At 42.0% G+C, this 23,255-nt stretch overlaps 1 protein-coding gene across 2 annotated transcripts in view; it reads right to left on the bottom strand.

The window, feature by feature from the left end:
* Positions 1–23,255, bottom strand: part of MAN1C1 (mannosidase alpha class 1C member 1) — a 190,435-nt gene that overhangs the window by 130,776 nt on the left and 36,404 nt on the right. For both annotated transcript variants that reach the window (XR_014224989.1, XM_082248373.1), the window contains exon 3: positions 8,168–8,264. Coding sequence is in view for 1 of the 2 variants with exons in the window: in XM_082248373.1 (XP_082104499.1) it covers positions 8,168–8,264 (97 nt within the window). In the remaining variant the exon portion in view is untranslated. The remainder of the gene's footprint in view (positions 1–8,167; positions 8,265–23,255) is intronic.

Genomic DNA, 23,255 nt, shown 5'->3' with positions numbered 1-23,255 from the left:
TGATTGATTAATGGATTCCAAATCATTGTTGAATGTATTTAAATGTGTGTATACCTAGCATAATTAAGATGTATTCCTATCTGAAGAAAGGCGTTTTCATGTTAGCCCAAAACTGTCATCTGTAATGATTCTGATTTACATGTATTATATGGATTTCTCCAAATAAATTTTATGTGCAGCAATCCCTTTGGACTTTTTTCTATATATGGCCAGTGAGATGGCCTGATTGCGTTTGCACAGAAACAAGACTGCCGTGCTGTTCGCCACACCTGAAATTGGATAAATATATCTTTGTGTAATACACTGCACTAAGCATCCAGAGAATACCTCTGAGAACTGGGAGTGTTGTTCCTGAAGCCTTTGCTGTGTACCCTGCTCTGACACTTTAATTCATGTATCACTAATCAAATCCAAAGGGAATCTGGTCGGTGGCTGTGAAAAATTCTTAGAGCTGGTATTTTGTTATTTTTACATCTGGCTTTATAAATGTGACTGGCAGAAAGGATCCCGCAGTAGGTGTATATGGTTCTCCTGCATCTTAAGCAGGGGTTCTCAGATCACCAGTTTACCATAAGAGAGACTGGGGTGGACTGGTGCACAACAGCCATACTTGGATAAAAAATGGAGGTAATGAACAGATCAGCTATGCTCCCTGTATGCACCTCAAGGTTTATTTTACATTTTAACTTGAGTGTACTTGCTGTACTTTTGCTAAAGTAGATATTTTGTAAAACAAGTTTTTTTATACTTGGCTAAAGAAAATCAAAGAAAGCATCACTGCATGGAAAAGGTGAGTTATCTATGGGTGCAACAGTGAGTATGCATGTGACACAGTGGCTGAACTACCAGGGTCACAAAGGTCACACTTGCAACTGGGCCCAGGTTTCCTGCCACTGTGGGGGAGCCCGAAGAGCCCAGACTCCGGCTCCACAGATGGGTTGCTGGCTGCAGTTGTAAGCAGAGAGTGTCAATTACACTTTCATACTGCTGAAACCCAGCACTGACAGCCTGCCCCTCCCCCCTCGCATGATTGGGAGAGGAGAGAGAGAGCTCCTCCTACTCCCACCCCTCTCCTCCTGTGCGTGCCTGTGGCCCTACCTTCATTCCAATCCCAGCAGCACTGTGCTTCACAAAGGGGTTGAATGGGCAAGAATGCCCAGCAGCTGGCAACTAGATCATAGAGGAAATGTGCAGCCTGTCCAAGCCTCCTTCCTGTTTGAAGTGTCCCCCCTCCCTCTCCCTTCTCTCTCCTGTCTCTGTGTATACTAATGTAAGTGAGAGCTCTGTGGACTGTGATGTAAAGGGGGACCAGTGTTGCCAACCGCCCGTAGATTTACGGACAGCCCGTAAAATCAGGGCACTTTTCTCCTGCCCGTAAATGCCCGTAGCAGGAGAAAAGTGCCCGTAAATCTACGGCGGCGGCGGCAAGGTCAGAACTGCGCATGTGCGGCGCGCAGTTCCGGACTCCGGAGATTCCCGAGTTCTCTCGGACTCGCTGAGAAGAGATGCAGGCTCGCACTGCGCCTGCGCCAGCCTCCGCCCCCGCCGTCATTCAAGTCTTCCCGCCGGCCGCCCGCCAGGCGCCACTGCAACTGTGCCAGTGACAGTGTGGAGTGTGGACTTGGAGTGGACTGGACAGGACAGACTAGAAGATGCTGCTGGACGCACGGATCACGGATGGTCTCCAGTCCAGAGTCCCTTGTGAGTTGCTATTGCTAGCTGCCTGTATATACCGTATAAGAGCCTGTAAATCCTGGCTCTTTTCCTCCTCCACCTGTCACTATGCTGCTCCCTGTGAGCTGATTGACACGGCTCCCTTGCTGTGGCTGACATTCCTGTTTTTATATGTAAGTGGATGCTTATTTTATATTAAATAGTCTGCCTGGTGGCTGACATCTTTCTGCACTCCTGAGGCTGGACATTCCCAAGGTGGTTTTTGTGGATGCTGCGTCTAACGTATAGCTGACCAAAAGAAAAGAACCTCTACAAGTTTTTTTTTTTCCCCCTTAAGTTTTAAAGTTTTTTCCCTATCTGTTGAACAGACATTGTAAGATTTAATGCTCCTACAGCATATAGTCATTGTGGTTCTGAACTTTACACTTGACGTCATCTGTTATTCCTCTAACAAATTGCCTGCCCTAGCATGACAACACTTCTCAGTATGGTTGTCACCGTAGGGCAGAAAGTTAATGGCAGGGTTACCATGTTAACTGCTTGCGCAGTCCATCCGCCATACTGTAAATAGTCTGTAGGGTGACACCACTAGTCTGAGCCTGCAACTCTGAAACCTCCCTATCACCTCCCCACCTCCAGTCCATAACATTGTCCTCCCTTTCCTTTCCTTTACCTGTAAGCTTATTAACCACCTCTCCTGATGCCTGAAACATGTTGTGGTGACATCATTGTGAAATGCAATACACAATCTCAGCCTAATCAAGTTCTGCATATTTATAAAAGCAGCATTTCTGATAGATATTATACATTTTTGAATATTCCTTCATAATATTTACAGGGGGCCAGCAGAGGGTGGTGTTGGGGGATTTAGGTGGGCATAACCAAATTTGCCCTTTGTTATAAGGATATCTGACCACCTCCTGTACCATGTCTGCAGTCTCTGACCACCTCCTGTACCATGTCCGCAGTCTCTGACCACCTCCTGTACTATGTCAGCAGTCTCTGACCACCTCCTGTACCATGTCTGCAGTCTCTGACCACCTCCTGTACCATGTCCGCAGTCTCTGACCACCTCCTGTACCATGTCTGCAGTCTCTGACCATCTCTTGTCTTTTATCATGTCTGCAGGGGAGTCTGCAGAGGAGTCAAGAGTGAGAGCGCCGCCGGGATGGGGGTCACTGGAGAAGTCAGATGTGTGGGGCCTGCAAAGTGGAGACCAGAACCGTCTGACTGAGCCCTGCACAGTGCACCTGAGAGGAGGTCAGTGACAGCGCCGACAGACCAGTCTGATGGGGGGGTCACTGATGTAAGGGGGCACTGATATAAAGATCCCTCTATATTAGTAATCCCCCCCCCATATCTTAATGTAGTCACTCTGTGAAAGGTGGTCTCTGGTCACTGATTGCCCCCCACATCAGAGTTCCTGGGGTTCCCCTTTACATCAGAGTCTGCAGGATTCTCCCCTTACAGTGCGAAGGGGAACTCTGCAAACCCTGATGTAAAAGGGAACTCTGATGTAAAGGGGAATGCAGTGGACTCTGAAATAAGGCGGTTTCTGGTCACCAGAGCACCCACTTGAATCAGAGTTCCCCCTTAAATCAAGATCTGCAGCATTCCTCTTTATGTCAGAGTTACACTGTAAGGGGAAATCCTCCACACTCTGATATATGGGGGAACGCTGTGCTGGCTGGGTTATATTAATCTGACCTTCATTGAAATGGAGAAATATGGTTTTTGACTTTTGTTTAACCTAAACACATTGCTAATAGCACTATCTACATGTTTATAGTTTAAGTATTGATATTTGCATGGTTTAGCACTGAAAACAGCCTGTTTATGTACATTTTTGCCATGTCAGTAAAAAATTGGTGCCGTCCGTAAATTTTGGACGTTCTGCCAGTAAATTTCCCTCCGGGGGGTTGGCAACACTGAGGGGGACTCAGATGTCAGAGGTGCTCTGTGGACTCTGGTGTAAGGGGGGTGCTTTGGGGAACAGAGACCCCTTACATCAGAGTTCCCCTTTACACCAGAGTCCACAGCATTCCCCCTTACATCAAAGCCCCCCCTTAAATAGTTGTTCCCAGAGCAACCCTTACATCAGCGTTCGCCTTTACATTACAGTCCACCGAGCTCCCCCTTGAGCCCCTTTTACACTGGTGGAGTCCGTCAGCAGATCCGCATGTTCAGCAGAGAATTTGTCTGCTGAACCCCGCAGAGCAGGTGGATGACATGTCCATGTCTGCTCTGCTGATGCAGAGAGGACATGGACACAGACTGCTGTCTTCTATGGGCTGTCGGACAGAAATGGATCCCCCACCTGTCTGTTTTAGCACACAGGATCGGATGTAGGCAGGTGTCATAGGACACATGTTCGTTGACATCCGCTGCTCCACCGAGATCAATTGATGATCTGATTGGGTCTGCCTAAAAAACTGACAGGCAGACTTGATAGGTCCGTCTGTGTGAAAGGGGCTTTACAGTGAAAGTGGAAATTATGCAGACTCTGATGTAATGGGGCTCTGGGAACCCTGATCAAAGGGGAATGCTGGGAACAATTACACCAGAGTCTGCAGTGTTCCCCCAAACATCAGAGTCCTCAGTGTCCTCCCTAAATCAGAGCCCCCAGAGTTATCCCTTACATTAGAGTCTGCAGAGCCCCACCTTACAGTGTAAGGGAACTGCAAGTTCAGATATAAAGTGAAACTCTGCAAGTCCACATGTTAGGGGAATTTTGCAAACTCAGATTTGAAGGGCAACTCTGCGAGTTCAGATTTAAAGGGCAAATCTGCGAGTTCAGATTTAAAGGGAAACTCTGCGAGTTCAGATTTAAAGTGCAACTCTGCGAGTTCAGATTTAAAGGGCAACTCTCTGAGTTCAGATTTAAAGGGCAACTCTGTGGATTCAGTTGCAAAGGGCAACTCTGCGGGCTCAGATACAAAGGAGAACTCTGCGGGCTCAGATGTAAAGGGGAACTTTGCAGGCTCAGATGTAAAGGGGAACTCTGTGGGTTAAGATGCAAAAGGGAACTATGCGGGTTCAGATACAAAGGGGAATGCTGCAAGTTCAGATGTAAAAGGGAAAGCTGTAAGTTCAGATGTAAAGAAGAACTCTGGGGATTCAGATATAAAGGGGAACTCTGAGGATTCATTTGTAAAGGGAAACACTTGTGTTTAAATCCTTATGATCAGAAATGCTATTTAATCACAAAATATATTTATAGTGTATACTAAAAAAAAAAAAAAAAAAAATGTTCAGTGCGCTGCTGAAATGATTGAGCTTGACTTGAAGAAAAGGTGGCAACCCTACCCAAGATGGCAGGAAGGGGCCCATGTGAAAGGTCACCACTGCAAGACAGTAATATAGGGCCCTGCAACGGAAGTAAAGGACCCCAGGATCAGTGGAAAGGGCCCCATGACCAAAGATCAGGGGGGGCCCCTCATGGTTTCTTACACCGGGGGGCCCTAAAGATTCTGATATTTGGCGAGAGGTGACACATGGGTCCTGGCAGTGTCACATTTTTACTATTTTCTTCTCTAGACAAATCATCATGTGTAGTCACCCCTTTAACATAGTCAACTGGCTAGCCTTAATATCACATTATCATGATCAGATATCATAGTCACACAAGACACACTGAGACTAGGGGTGGAAAGGATGAAAGAAATACAGTAGTTTGTCCACTCTGCATCCATACACCTTGAGCCAATGACTTGAAATGTAGTGGAAAATGTCACCCTACACTGTCAGTATCCTAGTTCTCGAAGTACAGTACTACATCCCACCAAAAAGACACAAATTGTGCAGGGACTAGGGCAGTCTGAAGCCTACTTATTATGTGAATGTGTTACCCTGCCATCTTAGGCTATTGTCTATGTGGGCTATGTAGAAATATGGTCCTCGCAGTTGTGGTCATCTCAACAAGATAGCTACAAAACCCTTTGTTCTGACAACCTATGGTCACCCTAAGTAAGTGTTCTATAGGCTCAAGAACCTAAAATGAGCTATAGTATATTTTAAAAATGGGTTGAGGACTATTAAATCCACTGCCCTCTAATCCTCCTTCTGTTTATCTTTGCTTTTAAAGAAAAAGAAAACTATAATCCGTTTTTAACTGCTGTAAATGACAATAATTTCAGTACTTTAGATAATTAAATTGGACTCATGTTGAGGCCCGTTCTTTTACTGCAGTGCTCAAAGTGCTTAACATTATAAATTGTACATTCATTTCAAATTATTGAACTGTAGGGAAAAAAACGAAACCTTGATTACAGAAATTATAGAAAAGATCATTACAGTATTTGAAAACATTTCAGTAAACAGATAAGCAGAAACACAAAACATGTGAGTGAAGAACAATTAGACAAAAACATTGCAACTATAAACATAACACAATATGTTCAAATATGCCACTCAAATAAATATCAACTTTAAAAAAAGAATTTGCCTTGTTTTAAACACCAGCTCATCTAATGTAGGATTTGGGTTATGTAGCAAGGCATATGAAGTTTATAAAAAATTGTATACAAATAGAGACATTATATAAAATTAAAAATGATATTCAATTAAACAAAATGGGGTTCATTTAGTAAAACCAACTACACCTAGCTCCAGTAATATGCCACCTATAATTACGGGAAACCTGTGCTGAGTCATTCCTAACCTGGCTGTCTTTGGCTTCAATATATTGAGCACTGACCTGGAACAAGAATGCAGATTAGAAAGTTAGACTGATCTCAGAACTACTAATTCACATAATATGGGGAGGGGGTTCAAGTCAGCCTGGAGATGTATGTAATATATTTGTGATCAGTAACACAGAAATCACTGAAGCCTTTGGATCAAATTAGTGAGGAAGTTAAATGCTTTGGGTGTATACCTACCTCTCTGCTCGTGAGTGATGGATCTCCTAACAAATAGGCCACAAACTATGAGAATAGAAGATCAACTAATCATAGAACTAGAAGATCATACTAATATTCTCTATTTTTTTGTATGTTCATATATCCTGTGAAGTTTGCTGATGACAACACTTCAGTTGGACTTATATGAGATAATGACGAGATGGCTTATAAGCAGGAAAATCACCACTTGGTTAAGTGGTGCATAGAAAATGGTTTAATGATCAATATTGGAAAAACTAAGGAAACTAAGGAAAAATTGAACAATGCTAAATTGCCCTTAACCCCTTTGTGCCAGTGCTTCTCAGCTCTTTAAGAGGTTCCAGGAGGTGGGGTGGGGTTTATGATCATGTGACCACCATGATTGGCTGTCATGGCCATCACATGATCTGAAAACTTCCGATTGCAAGAAGCAATTGGGAGCTATTCGTTAGCCACTGGTAACTCTGCAGGGACCTTGCAGGGTGCACACACTCAACACAGCTATGTCTCCGAATTTGTATGCAAATATGCGGGTACTCGGCACCAAGGATCACCTGCCAAGTGGCCGCATATTTGTGTGCCGTCATCGCCTACTGGTCAAAGGATAAGTTCACATTTCATAACAGCAAGCAAGATCTGCAGGAGAACTGCATGGCATCAGCGATCTGCTGATTGCTGGTGCAATGCTTTACAGGCTCCCAAAACAAAAAGTAGTAAATGCACTATTTTTACATGCAAAAAGTGTGCATTTATTATTTTTTGTCAAAAGGTGAACTTATCCTTTAAGGCTTCTGGTCATGTTTTATCATTGCTCCATGGAAAGCATTTTTCTCCACTGTGCTGTAGTGTAGTATGTCATCATCAGGGCCAGCTGCTTCTATCCATATGATAGAAGTGACCTAATTATGAGTACATTTATTTATCACAATTTTTTGATACTATTTATTCCTGCATAGAATTAAAGTGTAAGTATATAATGAACCTGCTTTTTGCATAGCTAACAAAGGCTATTCATAAAATGTGAGTTGTGTGTAGCCTCCATAATTAGAGAGCTCCATGATTGGAGACTCCATGTCATGTGACTTTGATGGATCACTTGACTGGGTTTTCTTCCCAGCTTTTTTTATTTTTTTTTTCTACACAACTTTGATTAATTTCTATTGCATTCTGCTATCTTTGAACTGTCAAAGACAGTGGAGTGCTATGCACATTTATAAAGCACTGTGCTGTAAAAATGTGCAGTGCAGTCATACTATTGCTTTTTTTCATGTCCCCCTAAATGTATCCAAAAAATATGCTAACCAAAGAGTTAGCATCACTTCAGAAGATGATGTGGAAAGCTTTTGATATACCATCCACTTCAGCTAGAGATCTATAACTGTATTCTTAAAATGGGGAAGTTTTTATATTTTTGCTCAAATAAATTGTAATGGTAAATGTGTAGGCGATGATTGTATTTATATGTAAAATATGTGGAGTAGTAATGTACTTTCATTGTGAATTTGCATTTTCAGTGACAATAAATCTTCTTATCTTATCTATTCTCCTGTCAACAAATATTACAAAAAGTCCTGATGGGAATACTGATACAACAAAAAATGAATAAAGCTTACCAAACAAACTTCCAAAATGTCCATCTTTAGTGAGAGGACGCAGCTCATTTTCCCCCCAAGCATATTTCTTGTAGCTGTCCCAAGCAAACTTCATCATCTGTAATTGTATAAAGCAGATGTCAACATGCTGCCTTGTGGTTTCTAATTGGAATATTTATAATTTTTTAAGGTCTGTAACTAGTTAATTAATAATCTCTATGGCAGTTTTTATTTGCACTGACTTACAACTTTTCAGGACAAACCTTCGGGGTATGTCCCCTTCTTCAACGTCCAAGTTGTACTAATTCACAAGTGAATAAGTACTACTCGGACCTTGAAGAAGAGGACATTACCTGAAAGCTTGTCCTTAAAAATTGTTTTTAAGACCAAATAAAAAAGTATCACAGACAGTACCTAATTGTTTTTGTCACAAGTACAATAATATGGCTACAATCACCTCAAGCGGTTAGCAATACAAATTCTAAACATACCACTGAAAGTATTATGTTATATCTGATCGAAACAAGACAAAACACCCCTAGTGCATAAAAAAGTTTATACATGTCCATAGCCCCAGCTATGTGATCACTGTGGGTCACTCATGAGTCTTCAACTGGAATACTTCACTGATGCAGTCCTCCTCAGATTGGGGGATCTAAACAGGCAACTATAGTAAAAACAATCCGGAGGGAGCAAATCCCCAGTGCATTACTGAAAACGTTTATTAAGAATTATACACATATGCCAATTTCATACTCACAAAAAGTGATAGATAACAAGTGGTATAGAACATCAAGGTTAGGTGCAGTGGTAGGATAGTGTCCCCAGGCCTAATACATCTCTCAGCTGGCAGGCTAACACATTTCAGGGGACGCACCTCTTCCTCAGAGCTAAAAAAAGTTTATACATGTCTATAGCCTCAACTATGTAATCACTGTGGGTCACTCGTGAGCCTTCAACTGGAATACTTCACTGATGCAGTCCTCCTCAGATTGGGGGATCTAAACAGGCAACTATAGTAAAAACGATCAGGAGGGAGCAAATGCCCAGTGCATTACTGAAAATGTTTGTTAAGGATTACACACATATGCCAATTTCATACTCTCAAAAAGTGATAGATAACAAGTAGTATAGCACATCAAGGTTAGGTCCAGTGGTAGGATAGTGTCCCCAGGCCTAATACATCTCTCAGCTGGCAGGCTAACACATTTCAGGGGACGCACCCTTCCTTAGAGCTATCTGAGCTCTGAGGAAGGGGGTGTGTCCCCTGAAATACCTAAGCCTGCCAGCTGAGTGATGTACCGTATCGGGCTAGGGACACTATCCTACCACTGGACCTGACTTTGATGTGCTATACCGCTTAAAATCTATCACTTTTTTTGAGTATGAAAATGGCATATGTGTTTATCCATAATAAACATTTAAAAGTAATTCACTAAGCATTTGCTCCCTTCTGTTTTTTTTCTACAGATATCTGATCAAAAAGTAAAAAGAAAAACAAAATGTTTGATCCTGTCAAAAATCCAAGAAACTTTCTAACTTCCTGTAGTGAGCTGACAATGTTGCACTGAAGTATCAAACACCTTTATCGGCCCTACCTGGGTTCTCTTTGTGAACTACAGAATACACCCCCCCCCCTTTGTTTTAAAGCAGGGGTGTCAAACTCAATTTGGTTGCCCTCAAAGGGCTTGAATGTATCTGTAAGACTATATAAATGTTCCTACTCTTGATCATAATAAATAATTGTCTCTGCATTTGATTATTACAATTTTTAGTAACAGTTTAAGACTTAAGCTGTGAAGGGCAGGTGCACACCAGCATGGAACCCACTCACATTGCTGTAGCAGATGATGCTAGTCTGAAAGGAGGGTCACACACTGTTGGTGGTATCATCCACAAGAAACTTTATTGGAGACTGCTCAGACAGAACATGGTTCTGCCATGGTGTTTTGTCTGGGCAGTCTTCAATAAAGTTTCTTGTGAATGATACCAGAAGTGTACAACCCTCTTTTTCAACTGGAATAGAATTGTATTATTCTCATAATAATTATGTCCAGAGCACCCGACCCCCTTACATCAGATGCCAAGAACTCCCCCACCATCGGAAGTCAAGAGTCCCCCACTCTCCCTTACATGACAAAACATCCCCCTTACTTTGTGCTGCTGCCAGGAAGAAGCTGAAGGTGGAGCTGCACGAGGGCCACATGAAATGGCCAGGAGAGCCAGGCTGGTGTTTGACATGTGTTTTTAAGTAAAACCCAATGTTCACTTTAAGCATTACCTTTCTGCTACATTGCACAAGAATACCACTAATTTGATATCATTTTAGTCTTCAGACTGTTACATTTTTAGGCAAATTTATGAGAATGGGAAAAATTACAGAAAAAATGCATTTTTTTTTAAAATGTTAATACTATTTGCTTCCCAATAAAAATCAAAGAACTAACAAATATTTGTATGGAAATTTGCTTACAAATGAAAGCACTATATGTGCCCAAAAAATGATGTATAATATGTTACGCAAGACAAAAAAAAAAAAAACTCTAAATGATTTAATGTGCCAAGTCATTGTCAAAACAATAAAATGCTTTGGGAGTACAGGAGATTTATACTCCCTTTGTGCTTTACCATTCCTTTATGTTACATAAAAGTCACACTAATGTGATACCATTTTATTTAAAATGCTATGTTGGTTATATTTTGGGGTACATTTATAAGGATGCACAAATTACTTAAATGGTGCTTTGGAGAAAATTACAAAAAATTAAATTTTTCTATTTTTATTTTTACCGTTTATTCCCAATAAAAATCAAGGAAACAAAGTTATACGTATTCAAATAAAAATGTAAGCCCTATCTGTCCTGAAAAAAAAGCCAATATATAATATTTTATGGAGCACATTCTGGCGCAAGGGCCGCATTTAATGACGTCAGAGTGGGGAGACTGAGCCTGCAATGCTTCGCAGTGCTGCAAATTCCTCACTATTTAAAGCAGACATACACATATCTCTCTAGGCGATTTGCATAGAGGCATGTTCTTTCATATCAGTGGGGGGCAACTCCTAGGCATTTGTTTCTCCTTGTTTTACAGGTATGTTTGGTGTTCAGTTTTGGCCTGATCCTTGTGGAATTGTCTGGGGAACTGTGATTGATAACCAGTGACCTTTTATGTTTGTTTTTTGTACTTTTTCCCTGGATCCTTTGGGCTACTGACATATAAAGGGAACTTTCTATTTGGTGTGCATATGGGATTTCTGTAGAGAAAAATGTAAGTAGATCGCAATGTGCTTCATGGGTAATACATGTGTGTTTTCCCTATTGGGATGTTTAGCTGAGGCTGTATTGATATATAGGTTTGTGGAGGTAGACATATTTATGTCTTGGTTCTGTATCATTTTGTTTTATCAGTACCAACTTTGGGTCTTTTGACTACACAAATCTATGCTTCCTAGCGTCTGCTTCCAGACCTCTGGGGTTGATGTCTGTGGCCTGGATCTAGAGCTGGTTCAGGCCCATGTGTCCATTCCTGGGCACCTTTCAGCATTTCTGACTTATGTCGGTGTGAGGGTATATGCATCTCTTCTGACATCGCCAAACATTGTTGTTCTTTCACCAATTGTAAGTCAATGGATTAATAATAAAGTTATTGTTTATGAATTGAATATTATGTTTATATATTTTTTGTTTTTTCAGTTGTTCCAAACCATATATATCCCCTAAACCCTTTGAAGAAGCCAATACAGGAAAAACGTGTCGGAAGCAGTTATCATTCCCTACTGTAGCCTATTTTGTGTTTGGATTCAGTACATCATCACTACTTGCTGTAAAACACATGTGTCAAACCCAAGGCCCGCAGGCCGAATTCGGCCCTTCAGGTAATTTCATACGGTCCTCACACCTCTCCTGCAGCTGCAGCACTCCCCTCATCTCCACCAACCCCTGTCTCAGCAGTCAGCAGCAGAGAGGAGGACAGAACCCCTCTTTTAGACTCTGCGCCTCTCTGTGCAGCTGCAGCACACCCTCGTCTCCACCTCCCCTGGTCTCATCATTTAGAAGACTCCAGCCCTCCTCAGGTCCTCCTCCAGACCCTGCACTTTCTGCTTTCCCACCTCTACCCTCACTGTGATGTAAGGAAGTGTGGGGGACCCTTGACTTCTGATGGTGGGGGGGGGGCTCTTGGCATCTGATGTAAGGGGGGGTGTTGCTCTGGATATCTAGTCTTACAGATACAACGGGCCCTTTGAGGGCGACCATAATGCTGATGCAGCCCACGATGAAATGGAGTTTGACACCCCTGCTGTAAAACATATGATATTACATGCGAGAAGGAAACTCTACCTCTAGGGGTGTTGGTTATGGTTTCACCAATATATGTAGGAACAATTACCTATGCTTTTAAGGTGCTAGACCTATAGAATGTCTTTTTAACATTTTGTAATAAATATATTTTTACCTATAATTATGTATTGACTTTTATTCTGAGAGGGGGGGTTTCAGCACTTTAAAAATCCCACTCCATTTGGCATAACCTTTTCAATTCATTAAGGGATGTGGTGCTGTTATTTTCAGCCATACTCAAACTTTTTGATAAATATTTGAAGAAAAACAACAAGAGGGATAGGAGAGACATGAAGCTCCAAAGCCATAGCGTAGTAAGTATGTAAAACAAGAACCTTATTGAAATAATAGTACACTGTACTCACAAGCAGAAGACATCAAAGGCATATCTGCAGGGCTGGCCCAAGACATTGTGCTGCCTGGGTCCAAGAATGAAATGCTGCTCCCCCCCAAAAAAAACATCACGCCCAACAAAAGGCCCCCACATCCATTATACATCCATTATTTTATATAAAATATAACCTCTAATAAGTATTATGTATACTTCTTCTATAACTCACCACCGGACCGGTCCACCAAATACCCGCTGTCTGTCCTCAGTCCTACTGTACTCCTGTGTCTGCAGTGCCCACCCCCCTAGAAGATACAGCCTTCCCTGCGTGAGATGGAGTGCGCTGATGTCGGAGGTCATTGCGCACACCGCGATCACGAGAGGGAAGTTCCCCGGAGGAGACTCTGCCTTCTCATACTCATCAGTTTGCACTATGGGCAGCAGTATGAGATGTGAAAATGCCACCCATAACATGCTGCAAACTGATCACACACAAAACTGCTGTAAAAAAAATCTTGGGAGTCAATTTGCTGCCCCTCTCCATGTGCTGCCTGGGTCCAATGGACCCAGTGGGACCCATGGTAGGGCCGCCCTGCATATCTGTAAGGTATGTCCGGCCTGACGGTAAGAGGTGTGGGGGTAAACTCTGGAGCCCTAGTCAGTGGCATCTACTAGCAGGAACCCGTGTGTGCACTGAAGAGGATTACTATGCTTGGAAGAAGGTGCTGGTCTGTCACCCAATCCGTACAACCCCTGGGAGCATGCACAGAGGAAACATGTTTTGAGGAGCGCTTCCTCTTCCTCAGCCTCTTTCCATTCGGCCAGATATACCTTACAGATATGCCACATACTTATGTGGTATTCCCATCTACAGGAGGAGTATCATGACAAATGTTATAGATTACTAACCACTTGTAAACATAAACAAAAAAAAAATACGACTAGTAGCTACATTTTTTATCTATTTTTTTGCTTCAATTTCAAGTCACTCTAATATGAAACTATTAATTACAAATGCACAAAATGTTCACAGCCCAAAACTTCAGACTATTTGCATGTTCAAAATGGTGCAATCTTTGGGGTTTTTCAACATATTTTCAATAGTAGGGCCTTTTTCGTCCTGTCATAATGTGAGAAAAAAGCTTCATAAATAATATCTAATATATACACACCCTTGTTTTTCTACATCTATTTGCCCATAACCTGAACAAAACAGGCAAGAGTGGTATTGTTCAGTGTTAATTTTGTCAACTAAAACATTTTCATCAAAATTTCCGTCAGTGACCTTTTTACAGGGACTCAAATGAAACGTAAAGTACAGCACATTTTAGTCCACTGATAAAACTATGACGAAAATCAATTACATTTTCGTTAATGAACCGAAACTAAATTGTGAGGCAGAAACGTTTACCCTCATGAACTTCCAGTTTCCATCAAGCTCTGTCTGCTTCCACTCCGAACAAGCAAGTGACTCGAGTCCGTAGCATTCTTTGCTTAGCAGTAGTTAGCAGGCTGTGCAGTCAGCATTACAGGTCTCTGAGTCCTCAGACGACCGTACAGAGCATAAAAATCAAAAAACGTGCTGCGCCAGAAGTGCACAAAAATAATTAGTGATTACATGAATCAACAAGTGTTATCAACAAAATATGGTGTCCATCATATGTGCTCTGATGAAACATAAATGTTCATATAAAGTGCTCCAAAGTAATGATTAGTATATCCAGGTGATGACAGGACAGCCTCAATCCCTTGTGAATCAAGCAGGAACCACCAGTGTGTGAACTCCCTCCACCAGTAAGATTGGCCTCTCACCTTGATACCAGACCCAAACGGGCCAGCATGAGCATATCAGGGGATAAACAGACTATCACAGGTAACCTCTCCAGCCTTCACCTCCGGGGGTCGCCAGGACATAAAATAAAGATAAAGCAAAGATCTAGTGCTCTCTGAATGTAAATAATGAGCTTTTATTGAGCATAAAGGGGTAACTCACATTTGTTGGGCACTCAGCCGTGCCTGCTGTTATGGCATTCAGTGTTAGAGAGTAACACCCGAGCGATCGGCGTCAGGCACGCAGGCTCCTCCTCCCTATACGCGTTACGCCTGGAGCGTAGGCTCCGTTTGGCTTCTTCGGTAGGGGTCACCGAAGAATGTGAGTTACCCCTTTATGCTCAATAAAAGCTCATTATTTACATTCAGAGAGCACTAGATCTTTGCTTTATCTTTATTTTATGTCCTGGCGACCCCCGGAGGTGAAGGCTGGAGAGGTTACCTGTGATAGTCTGTTTATCCCCTGATATGCTCATGCTGGCCCGTTTGGGTCTGGTATCAAGGTGAGAGGCCAATCTTACTGGTAGAGGGAGTTCACACACTGGTGGTTCCTGCTTGATTCACAAGGGATTGAGGCTGTCCTGTCATCACCTGGATATACTAATCGTTACTTTGGAGCACTTTATATGAACATTTATGTTTCATCAGAGCACATATGATGGACACCATATTTTGTTGATAACACTTGTTGATTCATGTAATCACTAATTATTTTTGTGCACTTCTGGCGCAGCACGTTTTTTGATTTTTATGTTTTTGTTGTGAGGTGTGGACACAATTTGTGTATGCAGCCGGATTTATATATTGATTTATTCTAGCACATTTATACACATTTGAATTTCACTTAGTCTTGCGCTGATAGTTTTTTCACTATATTCATTTAGACCGTACAGAGCAGCACCGTGCATTACATGCCTCCCAACGAGAGTCCCACTCCTGACCATGACTGTCCAGAGCAGAGAGCACTGTGAGTGTGTGCACTACAATTACAGGCCTCCCCTCAGACCACCGTCCGTCCAGAGCACTGTGTGTGCATTATATGTCTCCTCTGACCACCGGCATCCAGAGCACTGTGCATTACAGACCATCCCCCAGACCTGAGACCACCATCCAGCGCTGTGCAGCATTACAGGCCTCTCAGAGCCAGACCACCATCCCAGAGCACTGTGCATTACAGGCCTCCCCTTAGACCACCATCCAGAGCACTGTGCAGCATTACAGGCCTCATTCCACCATCCAGAGCACTGTGCATTACAGGCCTCCTCAGACCACCATCCAGAGACTTGTGTAGCATTACAGGCCTCTTGGAGGCTCATACCACCACTTAGAGCACTCTACTGCATTACAGGTCTTCTCAAACCACCGTCCAGAGCACTGTGTAGCATCACAGGCCTTATAGACCACGGTCCAGAGCGCTGTGCAGTATTACAGGTCTCCTCACACCACCGTCCAGAGTACTGTGTGCATTACAGGCCTCCTCAGACCACTCTCCAGAGCACTGTGTGCTAGTCATTACAGGCCTCCTCTTCAGACTATCCATGTCCAGAGTACTGTGTGCATTACAGGTCTCCTCAGACCACCAGCCAGAGCACTGTGCAGCATTACATTACAGGCCTCCTTCGACCGTCCAGAGTGGCTAAATCTGTGAGTTTTTTTCAAACCTTAATACCATAAACAATAATATGATATTAGATTTTGTTTACTCCAGGAGTATATAATGAGTTTGGAAATTCTATGGAAAAATGCCTAAATAAAGCATTACAATTTAACTAAACACATTCGATTTTGGTTGACTAAAATAATTTAAATCAACTAAAATGTACTAGAGATTTTAGTGGACTAAAATATGGCTAAAACTAAAATAATTGCAGAAGACTAAAATGGGACTAAAACTAAAATGGCATTTTAGTCAAAAGAATATAACTTAATTTGTCTTGAATCCAACAATACCAGTGTTAATGTTGGCATTGAAGTTTGATTTCTTTTAAAACATTTAATTTAGAAAAATCCGCTGTGCCTCATCTTTTATATTTTTATGTGGTCAAATTCATTCGAAAATTGCTCTTTTTCATAATTTTTACCATTTTGTCTCCCATTTCTAGAAAACTATAGTCTAATATTTAAGGTACGGCATCAAAGGAAAGTACTATCTGTCCCCAAAAATCATTATTACGATTGGCTAGGTTGACTGCCAGACAAAACATCAATAATAAGGCACATGTCCAAAACATGCTGGACTGTATATAGGTTTAAATTATAATTCCAGTTTTGCAGTTAATTTGGGATAACACCAACAACTAAAAACTTGTTAATCATGTTCCCATTCACACAGTATAACTTAAAAAATATATATATTAATTGCTGCTTACCATTTTAAACTAGATTTGAACACTGTCCTACTAAAGGGTTAAAGCTGTAAAAGCTTGCCTCCTTTTTATGTCAATGGGATAAAGCTCTGCCTGTAATTGCTTACAGTTAGCCATAGCACCTTCCCCTAAGAAACACCTAAAAGGTCAGAAATATATAAATTTTATGCATTTTTTTAGGTAAAGGTGTATTACAATGATAACACATACCAAACAAATGGGAGGGTTTTCTCAAATGTGACTGCAAAAGTGTATATACACTTTAGGTGCCAAGAATAAAGTGGTTACATTTATATGTAAATGTACTTTTATAAAATTGTGCCAGTAATTTCAGCTTAAAAGATATCTGTCGGCATGTAACCATAAAATCCCAATGTGTTTGTATAATTAATATGTGTTTGCAATATCTTTCTAAAGATTTATCCACCCACATGGTTTCAATAGTGCTCGTCAAAATGAAGCCTCTATTAGACTGCACAAGAAATACAGTTGATCATTGATCATAGTGACAAATGCTCCAACCCAAACAAAGATTTGTAGCTTCAGATCAGTTGCTGAAATAATGAAGACACTAAAATAATGAGCTATAGCTAGCTCAACATTATGTATTTAGATTGTGATAAAGCAGTGGTCTCTCTCCACTACGGCTTGCATTTATCAGGCCCTTGAGGTACTTTTTCTCCCATTGAAACTGGACACTATTCCTCCCACTGACACCAACAATAAGGCATAATTCCTTGTGGTGACAATAACAGGTCACTATGTCTCCCATTACCACCAATGATGGGGCACTGTTCCTCCCACTGATACCAGTGATGGTGCACTATTCCTCCCACTGATACCAATGATGGGGCACTATTTCTCCCACTGACACCAAGGATGGGAAACTATTCCTCCCACTAACACCAAAGATAGGACGCTATTCCCCCCACTGATACCAAAGATAGGATGCTATTCCTCCCACTGACACCAAAGATGGGACACTATTCCTCCCACTGACACTAATGATGGGACACTATTCCTCCCACTGACACCAATGATAGGACACTATTCCTCCCACTGACACCAAAGATGGGACACTATTCCTCCCACTGATACTAATGATGGGACACTATTTCTCCCACTGACACCAAAGATGGGACATTATTCCTCCCACTGATACCAATAATGGGGCACTCTTTTGCCTTCTGACACCAATGATGGGGCACTATTCCTCCCACTGATACCAATGATGGGGCACTGTTTCTCTTACTGACACTAACAATGAGGCTCTATTCCTTCCCCTAATACCAAATGTGGATTGTTTACTCCCACAAACAACAGGTACATTTTTACTCCCTTAGCCACAGTCCAGCCCCCCTAAAGTCTGAAAGATTGTAAACTGGCCCTTTGTTTACAAAGTTTGGAGACTCCTGTGATAAAGCATAACATTTATTTAGCAAATGAGCTTTACATTCAGGTGACCTCTAGGATATACTAATATGTGAAATGGATTCATTTTCTCCCCATTGAGGCACACAGGAATTCTTCGACTGGATGGCTTTACTGTCGCCTACAGGAGAAATGGACACTGACAACAAAAAAAGTTAGTCATCATGGGACGACTGTACCTACAACTACCATGCCTCAGTTTTTATCTTGTGTCCTCCAGGAGAGTGGATGTGCTTTCTTTAGCTCATCTGTTCTCTGTTTGTTAGGAATATATTCTAAAGCTGCTGGTAGATTTTTTCAGAAAATATTAAATAATTGATGTCTCTCAGTTTATACTGGTAGTCTGTCTGCGTTAGCCCTGAATTTCTGGAAGTTTCTTCAGTCATTTACAGATACTGGTAGATTTGGGCTGTATATAGAAATCCTGAACAGCTCCCCATTTAGCAAGCAGCTCAGGTTCCCAGTTTATTATCTATGCAGGTGTTCTCTCTGCAACAGTCTTGCAATTGGCAGTGACTATTGTCTGTATTCCATTTCACACAGAACTCTGATTTTCAGATTTCACCATTAAATCCCTGGTGTGTATTCCTTATAGAGTTATCGGCCCAGAGTGGAGACCGTTTTCCTGTCTCCATCTCTGCAACACTTTTGTGAGTGATTAACAGGCTTATGCTGGGTTGGTATTTACTACAGAAGCAAGAAAGAAATATTGTGGGATAATGTGTGTTTTTTTCTCGTCATTTTTCTTGTCCTCTCCTCCTCCTCAGCTGGAATTTGATGACACAGCTCTAATTCAACAGGAAGAGAACATGGATGTGTTGGAACTTGTGTGAACGTCCCCATCTTGTATTTGCTTACTCTGTAAGGACCTTTAATGACATCTGGAGAATCTCTAGGATGAGTAGTGATGTGCAGTACATACTTCTTGACAGTTGCTGGCTTTAGCGGCATGGCTGTGAAAGCCTTGGTTTGGTAAGTTGGGGACATTTCTGAATCTGGGTTTACTATGATGCTGAAACTGGAAGAGAAGCGGTTTAACTTTTAACTGCGCAGAGAAGGGATCCTCAAACTACGGCCCCCACCTTTTGCGGAACTACACATCCCATGAGGCATTGTAAAACTCTGACATTCACACACATGACAATGCATGATAGGAATTGTAGTTTGAAGACTCTTCTTTACTGTCAGAGCGATTAGGATGTGGAACTGCCTTCTACAAGCATTGGTATCAGCAGGGAGTGTCAAGAGTGTCAAAAAACTATTAGATGGGCATCTTAATGTTTACAACATACAGGGATATGTATCTCACCCACACCCACAATCACACAGGTTTAGATGGACTGGTGTCTTTATTCGACCTTACAAACTATGTAACTATGTTACTAACAGCTAGGCTACTTCCCACAAGGTCTATCATCAGATATAGAAGGAATACTTCACTTGGTATGAGTTTTGGGTCTTTTACCATAGGAGTCTCCCCATACTGCATTCCTGGGTCTGGACTAGCATTTGGCTCTTAGCACTTTCAAGGGCCGTGTTTCTGCCAGGTCTATCTTGTTTCAGAGACTGTTGATTTAGACCCTTGTACAAGGAGTCTCCTATGTAGCTCTCCCTCTTCATTCCCCTCTGGCTTTATGAGATGTGAATCTAGTTCTTTCTGCATTTAAATAAATCACAGTGTTAACCCATCAGAGTTTTTACTCTCTGTTCTTTTACCAACAAGGTGTTTTTTCTTGTGGCTATCATCTTTATGAGAGAAGTGTCTGAACTAAGGTCTTATCCTGCAAGGAAACCTTTTTGGTTTTACATAGGGACACGTTAGTGTTGAGGTCCAGGACTTCTTTTAGTTAAGGTAGTTCTGCCTTATACCTCATCCAGAACTCTCGTTCCCTTTATCTGGCTTCAGTTCATCATAATAAAAATTTCCACCACACCAATATCCATCACCCGGATGGGTTTTGGGCTGTAAGCATTTATCTTTTGGCCACTGCTTCTTCAGGAAGACTGATATTTGTATTCTTGATGAACCCTGTAAGCATACACCACCTTTTCAGTCCACCATCTCTAGGTTTCTCTGGCAGACCATCATCCAAACTTATAGTTTGAAAGATTCACTCTTTTCTGTCAAGGTGCACTGTAGTGAATCTGTGAGTGCCTTTTGCGGTTTTTGGCATGTAGCAAATTTTCTTAGCTTGCAAGGCCACCACCTGGTCTTCTCTTCATGTTTTTTAAAGTGATTGTAAAGTCTCGTTTTAAAAAATATATATTTATCAAACTTTATATTTACCTGCTCCTTGAAATGGTTTTGCACAGAGCAGCCTGGATCCTTCTCTTCTCGGGTCCCTCTTCGCTGCACCTAGCCTCTCCCTCCTGTCGAGTGCCCCCACAGCACGCAGCTTGCTATGGGGGAACCCGAGCTGAGCTGCAGCTCTGTGTGTCCATTCAGACACGGAGCTGCCATTCGGCCCCACCCCCTCTCTCTCCTGATTGGCTAACTGACATTGATTTACAGCCGCTGCTGTGTCTCAGCAAATCAGGAGAGAGAGTCCCGGATGGCTGAGAGACTCCTGAACATCGCTGGAAAGAGACGGGGCTCAGATAAGTATTAGGGGTGCTGGGGAGGCTGCTGCACACAGAAGGCTTTTTATCTTAATGCATTATACATTAAGATAAAAAACATTCTGCCTTTGCAACTCCTTTTAGCTCTACCAGGCGAATATTCAGGTCTTACCTGTGCCAGTTTTGAGAATTAGCTCCTTTAGGCAGCTAGTCCCCAGGTTGTTTTTTTTTTTTTTTCTGTTAGCCTTGTTGCTATGTTGACCACCCCTCTGGTGGACTGACTTTGGATGCCCCAACAGAATTCCTGTGTCCCTCAACAGAGGACAAAGAAAACAGGATTTTTAAACTCATCATAAAATCCTTTTTTTTTTTTTAGATGTCGCCCCCTCCCTTTATTTTCATACTATCGGTACTACTTTGCTACAAAACTGAGTGATAATGGTTGTGAGCAGGTCAACTGTTTTTTTTTTGTGTCAGTGTCTTTTCACCTGTAGGTGGCATTGGGCTCCATTCAGGTAAAATACTGCTCAACATTTTTTAAAATGTTTTTTGCCATTCACAAAAAATTGTTACTAAAATACTGTATGAGTTATTTTATGAAGTCTTGCAGTATTTTAGTAGTGAAAACATGCAGTATTTTAATGCCTGTATTTATTTCCATTATTAAATAGTCATTGTTAAAGTATAAATAAAGGCAAATTTTTTTAGTTTTGTATAGAGTGGAGAAGGGCTAGAATGGCTATTAGTTTCTTTATTGATGTCTATGCCCCGTTAGGGAGATTCACTCTCTCTATTTATCATGTTTACTAATAAAATTGAAAGTGAAAGTAAAAGAAAATCCCAAATTTTAGGTTGTCCCCAGAAAAGTAATAGATGGGAAATCAAATCCACTAATTTGCATGGATTTCCTCTCACTTCCTGTTTGGCTATGGGACAGAAAGTGAAGGGAAATCTCCACAATGGGACACAAATGGCAAAAAAAAAGTCTGACAGGGGTTTTTAACTTCTCTTACTCTATCCAAAATGAAAAAAAAAAAAGTATTGCCTATAGTTCTACTTTAAGGAGCGGGCGGCCCCCACTCTCTTAACAACTGATCAGTCATCAGTTGTCAGCGGGGTTACCTGAAAATCCCAAATCCATACCCGGGCCTTTGAATTTTGAAGGGAATCCCCATGCCATAATAAAAAAAAAAGGTATGCCCCCCCCCCCCGAATCCATACCAGACCCTTATCCGAGCATGCAGCTCAGCAGGTCAGGAAAGGGAGGGGAGGGTATGAAGCATCCTGAACCATACCAGGCCACATGCCACATGCTCTCAACATGGGAGGGTGCCCCCCCAAAGCACTTTGTCCCCAAGTTGATGGGGACAAGGGCCTCTTCCCCACAACCCTGGCCAGTGGTTGTGAGGGTCTGTGGGCTTATTGGAATCTGGAAGTCCCCTTTAAAAAAATGGCCCACAGATCCCCTATCCCCTAAGTGAATGAGTATGGGGTACTCATTCACCAAGAAAAGAATGTGTAGTGTAAGTCGTGTAGTGTGTAGTCCTTTATTTAAAAAATAAAAATAAAAAAAGATGTCCAGCAACATGGATCTATCGTCAATTACGATGCCCAAAGCCACCGCCGCCCCAAAAATGAGAGGCTCCTGCTGTCTGACAATTCTCAAATAACTAAGGGGTGGGGTCACTCATGATGTCACTGGGTGACCCTGCCCCCCTGTGATGTCATGGACCCAGCATGCCACAGGCTGACCAAAGGACCAGGTATAGATTCAGGGGGGCGACCCCACACCGATTTTTCACATTTCTTAATTGCTGGCAATTGTTTTTTTTACATTCAGCTGTCAGCAGGGAACAGCTTATGACAGCGATGACATGGCAGCCACCTGTTCCTTAACAACCATGTAGTTTACTGGTTGTTAAGAAGCGGTGGCCGCCCGCTCCCTAACAACCAGTACACATTCCACAATTACCGCATGCCTGGACCACTACCTAATTTAGGCATGCATTTAATTATTTATTTCCTTGTGTGAATGAATTTTTACCACCTTTTTTATACGGTATTTACCAAGCCTTTTCAGTGTTACTCGGTAAATACCGAAAAATGGTCTAGTGAATTGACAATTTCAGGATCGCATGCGATGTTTAGGCAAAATGTGTCCTGACACCTAAATATCTCATGCGATTTCACTCTGTGAATGGAACCCACTATAACCTGACAGTCTAGAGTCCCCTCCTAATGGGCTCTAAGAAAGG

This window comes from Pelophylax lessonae (assembly GCF_965119305.1).
Source record: "Pelophylax lessonae genome assembly, chromosome: 2".
Taxonomy (NCBI): Eukaryota; Metazoa; Chordata; class Amphibia; order Anura; family Ranidae; genus Pelophylax; species Pelophylax lessonae.
Note: the sequence above shows the minus strand (reverse complement) of the source record. Positions and strands in the feature narration are given on the sequence as shown.